The 11185-nt window shown below is 40.7% G+C and overlaps 1 protein-coding gene across 1 annotated transcript; it reads left to right on the forward strand.

Moving 5' to 3' along the window:
• Positions 1 to 6: 6 nt before the first annotated feature.
• On the forward strand, positions 7 to 5802 carry LOC102291554 (protein NLRC3). Its single transcript, XM_005952321.2, has 5 exons — positions 7 to 879; positions 1047 to 1220; positions 1539 to 1712; positions 2316 to 2362; positions 3231 to 5802. Exons 1-5 carry the CDS (start codon positions 23 to 25, stop codon positions 3752 to 3754), a joined length of 1776 nt encoding a protein of 591 aa, XP_005952383.1. The 5' UTR covers positions 7 to 22; the 3' UTR covers positions 3755 to 5802.
• The last annotated feature ends 5383 nt before the right edge of the window (positions 5803 to 11185 follow it).

The raw sequence follows: 11185 nt of genomic DNA on the forward strand, positions 1-11185 counted from the left end.
AATTCCTCAAACTCTTACAGAGATGATGTCACACTTCCTGTTTGCACACACAAAGCGTAGAAACAGAAAATATGACAAGAAGGTTGAGACAAACAAAGAAAAGCTTCTGAAAACACACAAAGAATTTCTTCTGAAACTCAGCAAGCTTGCATTTGAGCAGCTGCTGAAGAACAACCTCATCTTCTATGAGGAAGACCTGGAAGACTTTGGCATTGACATTAAAGAAGCCTCCATGTACTCTGGATTTTGCACCACAGTACTTCGTGAAGAAGAAATCATTTCCCAGAAAAAGGTCTTCTTCTTTGTACATCTGACTCTGCAGGAGTTCTTTGCAGCTCTCCACATCTATGACTGTTTCATAAATAATGATACCAGAGAGCTCAGCAGCTTCCTCGATCTAAAGAGCCAAGAACATACGTTACTTGATCTTTTAAAGATGATGGTTGACAAAGTGCTGGAGAAGAAAAATGGCCACCTGGACTTCTTCCTGAGATTCCTTCTTGGCCTCCTGGTTGAACCAAATCGCAGAGTCCTTCATGGTCTGCTGCCTTCACCAGATCAAAGTCAAGATACTGAAAAGAAAATCTTGACTTACCTCAAGTCTATCAGAAGGAAGAACCTCTCTCCAGACAGCTGCATCAACCTTTTCCAGACTATGGTCGAGATGAGAGATCACAAAGTCAAAGATGAAATTCAGGAATATCTTGAAATGTCAGATCATTTAGAAACAGAGTTGACTCCCCTGCACTGCTCTGCACTGGCCTACATGCTGCAGGCATCAAAGAAGGATCTGGAAGTCTTGGACTTGAAGAGTTACAACACATCAGAGGAGGGCAGACGGAGGCTGATACCAGCAGTGAGGAGCAGCAAGACAGCCTTGTAAGTTTTATTTCATTGTTATTTGTTCATCTTTAAAGCTGAATCAACAATACTGTTGAACAGGATATAATACAAAAAGAAAGGTACAAATCCTCTCTGCCCCCAGTGGCAATTACATACTTATTCTTCATTTCTATTTAAATAAAAAACCTTATTACCCTTTTTAGACTAGCAGACTGTAAAGTGACTGAAGAGTGGGTTGAGCATCTGGCCTTTGGTCTCACCTTCCCCTTCTCACCTCTACGACATCTGGACCTGAGCAACAATGACCTGAAAGATTCAGGAGTAGAGCTGCTGTGTAAAGGACTGTCGAGTCAGTGCTGCAGACTGAAAACTTTGAGGTACATGTTTAAAATACCGTGCCATTTTACAAATAGATGGACAACCCACCAAACCAGCTGCAAGTTACAACTCAACTCTGTCCACAGAAAATGTTCTTTGGACAGTTTAAGGTTTTTCTGTCTAAATTTTTGAAAACCAACATCTGTTAATGTAAAATCTTTTTATTTATTTTGTTTTGAGAAATACTATAACCCCCATCTCAATCCACATAATTTTCTTGTGCTTGTAATTTATGATTTCAATTTTACTACTGCTGATGTAGTTCTAAAATAACTTTTAAAACCTGCATTGATATATACCAAACATTGTTTTCTCAGGTTATCTGGTTGTCTGGTGACAGAAAAAGGCTGTGGGTTTTTGGCCACATCCATTAAGGCTAATCCTTCTCATCTCAAAGAGCTGGACCTGAGCTATAACCATCCAGGAGGAGTTGGGGAAAAGAAACTCTCTGAGCTGAAGGATGATCCAAAATACAACCTCAGCCAACTCAAGTAATTTTAATTCTGGCCCTGTGTCATCCACTGTTTCAGCCCCCAAATAACAAAGAGAAAACAGGAAATCTCGGAACCTATGTTTGTATGGCTTGTTAATGTAGGTGGGCAGGTTAGCGGGTCAAACTGGAAATTTATTTTTGACCCTTAAACATTGTGTTTTTGAAAGAAATATTGCTCAGAAAAAACACGCACACACTGCTCACTATTTTATCTTTAACATCTGTATCTACGTTATAAAGACACATATGCTCATAATTGCCTCTTGTGGCTCACTGGGAAAAAAGGCAAGCAGCTTATTAGAACTTGTGGTTTTTGTGGTTTAACACCTGTCAGTGCACAGCTTTTTCACTGACCTTTCTCATAAGCGTTCCAGATCATGATCAAAGAGTGCCATCTTTTTGATTTTCTACAGAACTAAATATAATACTATTGAGCTATAGCAAAACTGCATGTTTTTTTATTATTATTATTAGTAGTAGTAGTATTAGTATTAATGTCAAAAGCAACAATGAAAACATTTTGTTTTAGGCTATAAATGGCATCTATAAATTTTGGCTATTGCTAATATGCTTCATCTAATTCTCAACTATAATTTTTCAGTTTTGAACATGGTGGAAATCACCGGATGAAACCAGGATTCAGGAAATGTGAGTACCTGTGAAAATGCTTTTGACTGAAAGCTGTGATCAAGTAAGAAAGTGCAAACAGGATAATTATTTACTTAATAACCAATAATATATTACCAGTCAGAAGTTTGAAATTAGTCATCTATGTTTTCTCTATTTTGTAGATTATTTAAAAAAAGTTCCTACCATCAACATTTTATGGATATAAAAAATAAGCAAAAAAACAAAAAAATGGGAGGTTTTCTACTTCATTGTTTGCATCACAGTTTTTTGCACAGTTTAAAAAAATCTACATGCCTAATAAGCTTGTAGGAGTGCCCATACTCCTCTGATTGAAACTAATTTTATATTTCATTTAACTGCTAATCCTTGAAATTGAAGTAAATGTGACCCTCACAGAAATGTAAAACTGTATAATTTCTTTAATAAATTTATGAATAAATATAATAATGTGTTCATCATTTGCCTGACTGGGTTTTCTTTATGTAAATTAGATCATTTACCAGAAAATAAAAATAATAAAAATAGAAAGATTGAATTATTAATATTAATTACTCTGGTCAGGTCTGAACTGTTTAGGATTTACCTGACAAAGGTACATAAGAAAATGCAAATGTCCAGTGGCTTTGGGCATTAGCGGGTTTTCAACTGGTTGCTGTCATGTCTGAATGTTACCTGTGCTACTTGCACAGGTAACATTCAGACATGACAGCTGTCACTGTGACTGTTTACTGATGAGTTCAAGAAATGTAGAAGAGAAAAGAAAAGAATATTCTAACCCACATCCCCTAAAAGTGAAGGTGTGAAATAAAATTTTTTGAAAACCGCTTTAGATGATTGACCTTAGAAATCAGTGCTATTTGTGAATAAAGTGTTTTCTTACCTCCAGATGCCTGTGAGCCCAGTCTGAACTCCAGCACAGCTCACAAGAACCTGCTGCTCTCTGAAGGGAACAGAAAGGTGACCTGGGTGGAGGAGGAGCAGCCATATCCTGATCATACAGAGAGGTTTGATTGCTGTCAGCAAGTTCTGTGTAAACAGGGACTAAAAGGACGCTGTTACTTTGAGTTGGAGGTGTCAGAGCCCTTCTGTGTTGGGTTAACATACAGAAACATTGGCAGGAAAGGGGATGTTGATGATTGCAAGCTGGGACACAATGACAAGTCGTGGTGTCTGATTTGCTCTGATGATGGTTTTTTTGTTCAGCACAACAAAGAGAAGGTCTGTGTATCTTCTCAGTGTTTGCGCTCCAGTCGTGTCGGGGTGTATCTGGATTCGGAGGACAAAATTTTGTCCTTTTACAGAATTTCCTCTGGCAGTCTCGTTCACCTCCACACCTTCAAATCAACCTTCACTGATGTTCTCTACCCTGCTGTTGCACTTCACACTCATTCCTCCGCGCTGTTTTGTTAGGTAACATTAAAGAAAAAAATCTGAACTGCACTCAAGCAAACCACCAATGGTGAAGACATTTGGCACCAAAATGGTCAAAACTGGAATTTCTCATTGAATTCTTTATGTACAGCATGGAGTTGGCAACATCTCGAAATAAAAAGCTACATCGTAAAATAACATAAGAAAAATACACAATCCCCAAACACCTGTGGCAGATGGCTTCCCCTCCCTGAGCCAGGTTCTTCCAAAGGTTTTTTCCTGTTTAAAAGGGAGTTTCCCGCTGTGAGCAACTGGCTTGCTCAAACAGCTTCATCTGACTGTTGAGGTTTTCTCCATGTTCTTTGTATTATTGCAGGATCTTTACTTTACAAAAGCATAGTTTAAGTGAAGCCAATCAACAGCTGGTGAGCTTTCAGCAGTGCAACAAAAATTTTTAGCCAAAGTGTTGTGGTGTAGAAGTGTAGACACTCATTAACTGTTTAGGTACCTTTATGTGAACATAAGAATCCTTTTTAAAAGATCTATACATTACAAACAAATAACATAAATAAAATAATTGGCCTAATTACAGAATATATACAATAACTGAGTGTAAAACATGTAACAAAATCCTCATTATGAAACTGGGAAAAAATGTAAACATTAGAAAGCTTCACTGCATGAAGGTTTCATTACAGGCTAATTTCTGAGGTTTACTAGGTTTTCAGTTTTCTCTGATAATTGAACATCATTACCAAATGGAGCTCAGATTTTAAATTGCTCTCTCTCTGAAGCTGAGTTGAATTGTAAACTTTTCTGAGCTGCTTTTAGGAGGTAAATGTGAAATAATCAGCATGAAGCAGTTTGTACTTTGGGATGCATCTCTTCTATCATTAGATGAACCTGCTTTTAATAAATTCACATTTCTGCCACTGACAGACTGAGCCACTTCTATAGATTTTGTTGCATTGAAATAAGTAATTGTGCTAAAGTGATATGATTTGGTATGTAAAACTACAATTAATATGTACTTATAAATTGTATCTTAGAATTCCACAAACTCTTGCATAGCTTTTTTGTGTTTTGCCTTATGTCTTGAACAAGACCCTTATTTTTCTATCTCACAGCTTTATCAAATTGCTCTAAAGTTAGCAGTTAGTATAAAACATTTCTAAAGTAAACAATAAGAAGGTAACTTTCAGGATATTTGAACTATCTTCTTTCTAATTTTGATTATTTTTGTGCCGTCAAACTGTTTTCAGATTTGGGATCCAGAGTTGTTTGTATTTATTATTATTTTTACATCCATTGCTTATATTTGAGTTATTTTATAAGATTTGAATGTTTTGCTCTTCTCTGATGACCATGCCTCATTGAGTAGAAATGATGACTTGTGACCAAAAAGAATTAGGATACGGTCCCTCTGTTAAATGCAGCTTTTTTATTCTAGCAGTTGTTTCATTTAGCTGGATACTTTATTTTTGGTAGTGGCACAATACAGGATGTTTTTCGGTGCTGGCACCTGCCCCTAAACTTAGACTAAACACCCTGTGGAGCTGGGCAGCACAGTCCTCCACATCACCCATAAGTCATTGTCTTTTGTTGCTGTTGTAGCCAATGATGGTATTGATTCTTTTCCACACCTTACAGGTATTGCTTTATTGTAAAAATCATCAACATCAATGCGGATTTTCAAACAAATAATGGAATGATATTTTGTAATGATTGTGAAGGCACATGTTTGAAATGTTTGAGATAAAAATAAACTGAACTGAACTGAACTGATACCCCTTCGGCGCCAGCTGTGGGCTCAAGGCTGGAGCCGAACAAAAACTCCCTGATAACAACTGTGTGTTGACTGTTCTTCCCACTCTATGCCAGGCCACCTGGGTTGGCTGGTAGACTGTTTACTTAGCCTGATAGGGCGAAGGACACTGTCTCAGCTGAACTATGGACACGCACACACATACATTTACACTGATAAGCACTCACACATCCCCCCTCCCCTTCCAATGCCTTCGATGCTTGTTGCCTCCTGGGAACACGAGGCGGGTCTGGGCCTGCGCTGTGGAGAGTCGGCGCAGTGATAGGATGGCTGCTGTGTTGCCTGGGATTACTCCTTATCCCCTACCCAACCCTGTTGCTGGTCACGTGCTCTATAATGTTGTGATGTGGACATTTATGTGCTTTCTGTGCAGAGGAGGTTTTTTTTGTTTCCTGTTCTCATGCTGTCCTCCCAGGAGCCCAGCATGAGTAGAGGTCTCTTTTTTTCCTCTTGTACTTTCCCGTTGTATATTTCAGTGTTTTTTTTCTGTAATGCAACGTTCTCTGACTTGTATCCCCATGTGATGTCTGTGTTGTGTGTGTATGGTCGGGGGCGTGTTCATTCCACTGCAGGGCAACCTGCCACTGCATGTGGCAAATAAAATTTGAACTTGAACTTGTAGATTTCTTTCTATCTTCTTTGTATATCTTTTTATGGTTGAGGATTGCCTTGTGCCACCTGTGATCTAGGGTTTGTTATTGTGAAAACAGCAGTCTTTGTAGATATGACTGTGTCTCTATAGAAGCTGATGTACTAAAATAAGCAACCTGCCTGCCAGTGTCCATTCTGTTCTTATCTGTTTCCAAAAACACATTCCAATCTGTGCATTCCTAGGAGATCCGTAGAGCCTCAGTACCATCGGGTATCTATTTCCCTACCATAGGTTTAGCTGCAAGCTGTCTCTGCACACAGGGTTTATTACAGGTCTGCTAAAACAAAACAAGTTATGGTCTGATCTGCCAAGTTTTGGTAAGGCATTAGCTCCATAAGTGTCTTTGACATTAGCATACTGCAGATCAAACGGTAGTTTGATGGTAACAAAAAGAGTGAAGCTAGTCAGAACTGAGGGGATTGCATTGTCAGAAGGCAACATAGCAGACACTGAGGACAGCTACAAGTACCTGGGAATCACACAGCAAATAGGAGTTACAAAGAGGCTGTGAGGAAAGCTGCAACCAACATATACCTTCAGAGAGTTAGGCAAGTCCTGGGGAGTCAGCTAAATGGGAAGAACAAGATCTGGTCAATCATCACCTGCACCCAGCATGTGATCAGGTACCCTGCTGGGATAATAAGAAAGCCAAAGGAGAGACAAAAGCCACTGACATCAAGACAACAAAGCGCCTTACCATGATAAGATCAGCTTCTTGTCGTTTCAGATTTGTTCAGATATTAGTTAGTTTAGATTTGAGTTAAAGTCATTAAAGAAGCCCTTAAGCCAGCATCAGGCTTCAAATAAAGATACATGTTGCACAAATGTTGCACAGGTTACGTTAAAGAGAATGGTCGGCTAATACTATAGCAAAAAGATATCCTGTTTCCAGAATAGCAATGTTCCTTATGGCCCACTTGCCCTACCCTGAAAACCAAGGGAAGCAACTCGGGACCTTGCTTTAGCACCTTGATTAGAACCACCTCCCTCAGCTGGCTTCATTCAATGTAAAAGAGCTGTAGTCCACAGTCCCTTGGATGTCGAAGCTCCTTAGTCTGTCTCTACGGCTGATGGCATTCAGTCACGTTTCCATCAAAGTGGATTGTCAGCGATCTGCCTTGTCAGGCTCTCAGCTCCCTACTAGGCGAATTGCAGATTTCAGGATTTGTGCCGCTTCCCTAATATGATGGTACATCAAGTGTGGGCAAAGTGTAGACTGTACAAACTAGCACATAGGACACAGGGGAGTTAGCTCAAATTGTAGAGTGCTTGCTTAGTGTGAGTGTCCATTCTCCATTTGAAGTTTTGCTAGTGAGCGTCTCAAATGCATGTATGTGGCTTCTTTTGGCAAATGTTTATTTGCACGTCTCCTCTCAGTGCCTTTCAGGTACTATCAGGTTAATGCTGGCTTTAAACCTCATCAATGTTTGTCCATCTGAAGTGATTGTCTTCCAGTGGTAAATAAAGTTTTTAACACACTGAGTTGAAGTATAATGAAATGTGCTAACAAACTCTTAGAGGGAGTTCACATTATTTAAGATGTTTTTCTCAAGCATAACTCACTACAAATGATCATTACAAACACTGATGTTCAGATAAAAAAAAACACAGAGGCAACAAGTTGCTGAAGCACATAGAACAGCACAGTCTATAATTCAATCAGTTATCTGTGTGTTAAACCATTTAGCGGAAAAACGAAAGTGTTGGTTAGTAGGGAGTTTCTACATATCCTGGAAATTAAACCAGTAAAGAGATATACACTAACAGCTTTTTAAAATACAGATTACAGAAGTCTGTTGTGATTCAAGATAGAGTCAGAGCAAAAAAAGCAAACTTTGACCTTTTTAGTCTCATCATCAAAGAACGACATCCTTCATCCACATTTCTCTGTCATTTGTTGGTATTTCTTCATCATGTACTTGGATTGGTGCCACGGCTGCAGTGATGCGGACGCTGCACCGGTCCGTTGTGGTGAAGAGGGAGCTGAGTGTAAAAGCCTATGGCCACGAGCTGTGGGTAGTGACCGAAAGAACGAGATCGCGGATACAAGCGGCGGAAATGAGCTTCCTCCGAAGGGTGGCTGGCCTCTCCCTTAGAGATAGGGTGAGAAGTTCGGCCATCCGGGAGGGGCTCAGAGTAGAGCAGCTGCTGCTCCACATCGAAAGGAGCCAGCTGAGGTGGTTCGGGCATCTGACAAGGATGCCTCCTGGGCGCCTCCTGGGTGAGGTGTTCCGGGCATGTCCCACTGGGAGGAGGCCCCGGGGCAGACCCAGGACACGCTGGAGAGATTATATCTCTCGGCTGGCCTGGGAACGCCTTGTTGCTCCCCCGGATAAGCTGGAGGAGGTGGCAAGGGAGAGGGAGGTCTGGGCTTCTCTGCTTAGACTGCTGCCCCTGCGACCCGGCCCGGATAAAGCAGATGTAGATGGATGGATAGATGTACTTTTATATCAGCATTTGTATCCTTGTTGCTACCTCAAGAACCCTTAATAAATAATTAACATCCTTGAACTTCAAACCATAGCAGCAGGAGCAGGTCGGCTTTGTCAAAGATGTTTTTAAGGCAGAAATAAAGGATTAATTAAGGTCCATCCCTCTAGATTGGACTAACATCAGGGAACATAATCAGCTGCCAGTATTTTCTTTGTATTTTCTTTTTTATGAACAATATTATTGTAAGCATTATGAAACTATTTGGTAAATGTATCCACAGCAAGATTTTTTTAAATTGCAAACTGATGTTTATTTGAGTTTCTTGCTACTTTTAGGGGCTAATATTCAACATTTTAGATGTGAAGTTATGTTAAAAGTACAGTGAAACTTCAGTCTTCTGAAGAGGATTTTTTTTTCCAGTGTTGTTGTTTGGCCATTTTCTGTTCTCTTCATTATTTGTGTTATTTTTAAAAAGATCCTACTACCTGTGCGTTCTCAACAGCACTGGGTCCGTCATTGACTACAGAGAAGCACGATGGTCTTAAATTTATAGATCATTTGAGCACATATTTACAAAAGAAAGAGTGAGCAAAACAACTCATTTACTTTAATCTTAAGCCTGCCGTGGCACCTCTGTGGCAGAACTATCGTCAGGCACTGCTTCCTAAATCGCTGTACCAGGTGTTGCACAAACACGTTTGTTAGATTTGTATTGTTGATTGTCATTTATGCTTAGAAATGTCTACTCATATATGCTTAGAGTTTTATAATCAATGTCATGTTGGTAGAGGTTTGATCCTTAGTAGTCTGTGGAGACTGTGTGCCTCCCAGAGCACTCTGGCATGCACACACAACTTCAGGTCAGGAGAGAGGTTATATCTGCTCTATGGTATAGCAAACACACGTATATCTGTTTTAGTCTAAGTGCCTTTTGTTTAGATGAACTGCTGGACTTCCAGACCAGCAGGTTTAGGGAAGTCTTTATGGGGTCTCACTCTGACCACACACACATACACAAACACACACAGACAAGGTATTCTTTCTCCACATGTGTACCTATATGAAACGTCGTATGTTAATGACCCTATGCATATTCATGTACGGTAACTACAATAAAAGGAGTGGGGAACCTGGCTGAGAGTCTGACGGAGGTCAAGTGGGTGGAACGACACTTGGCTCCAGGCAGGTCTCCCTCATGCATGAGTAACACAAAGAACTTTGCCTACTTGTGTCTTGCTTTTGCTGTGTAGTAAATTGTCTTGAACGTTCCAGTGAATGGGTTTAAGCTACAAACCCATCATTAATTGGTCCTTCGAGCCAGATCCCTAGAATTGACATTCACCGAGGGGAAAAAGAGACACGCCGAAAGACGTCAGCCAGGACTTATAGAAGTTCCTGTAGTAAAGTCCCGAAACGTGAGAATTCGTCATCGGGCCGGTGGATTAGCTGTCTGTTTTTTTTCTCCTCGCTGGATGATGATTGACGGGATTCGAGATTAACGCAAGAGCAACACCAAGTAAGTACTGTACAAAGAAGAGCGCTGTAGCCGCGCGGGTTCACGCGGACCTGAGCCGTGCGGTTAATCGCAAGCTTATAAACAAAAGAGAGCGACGGGTCCTTAATTGCGCGGGTTCACGTGAGTACGGCCGCGCAGTTTGACACGGGCCTATGCCGTGTGGTTTCACGCAGGCAGGTGCAGCTCATTGACTGCGCGGGTACACGCGCGAGTCCAGTAGCGCAACAGCCATGCGGGTTCACGCAGGCTGGGGAAAGTTATAGGCCTATTTTGTGTTGTTTGTGTACGTCTGTGTCAGACACGTGGTCCACGTGTCTGACACAGACGTACACAAACAACAACACCTGGCATCACAGCTGTGATGCCAGGTGTTGTTGTTATTATGGGTGTTGGGTGTTGTGTTATTATGGGTTCCCGAGCAAGTAAGACTGCCTCACAGGGAGATGACACATTCATGCAAGAATTCACTCCCGGCAGCGCGAGATATTTAAATTCTCATACAAAACTGTGATTTTGAGGGTAAATTGGTTGCATGTTCATGTGACATTTTGAAACCCCCAGAAGTGGGCCCCATGGAAGGAAGGAGTGTGTTGTAACTCATGATGCTTTTAAAACAAAGTACATTGATGTGATTGTTGATGTTATTTTTAATTGTCCTAAATAAGCATGTAGACCACAAAATCACTGTGCAGCCCTACTGCCGTTAGTTTTATTCACAAATAGACTCAATTAAAACTCTAGGGGCATCTAATATCTCCTGAGTGGGTAACCGATAAAGTCTCAGAGGAAGAAACAGATGGTTTGTCAGTTGGAGAGTGCAGTGTGCATGAACACATACAAACATACACATTTCAGAGCACCTGCATGTGTGCGTCTATGTGTGTGTGTCTAGTGTGCCGCTGTCATAGAGATTAAATCTGCACTAGTGTTATTGCAATAAAAACACCATGAAAACAATCACTGAACAAATCTGCTTTTCATCAGCGTCTCTACCACCTCAGACGCTTGAGAGACTTCCAACTGCCCTCCAAGGTGCTCAGGAAC

This window comes from Haplochromis burtoni, unplaced genomic scaffold (assembly GCF_018398535.1).
Source record: "Haplochromis burtoni strain Fernald_Lab_line unplaced genomic scaffold, NCSU_Asbu1 Contig_1531, whole genome shotgun sequence".
In the NCBI taxonomy this organism is placed as follows: domain Eukaryota; kingdom Metazoa; phylum Chordata; class Actinopteri; order Cichliformes; family Cichlidae; genus Haplochromis; species Haplochromis burtoni.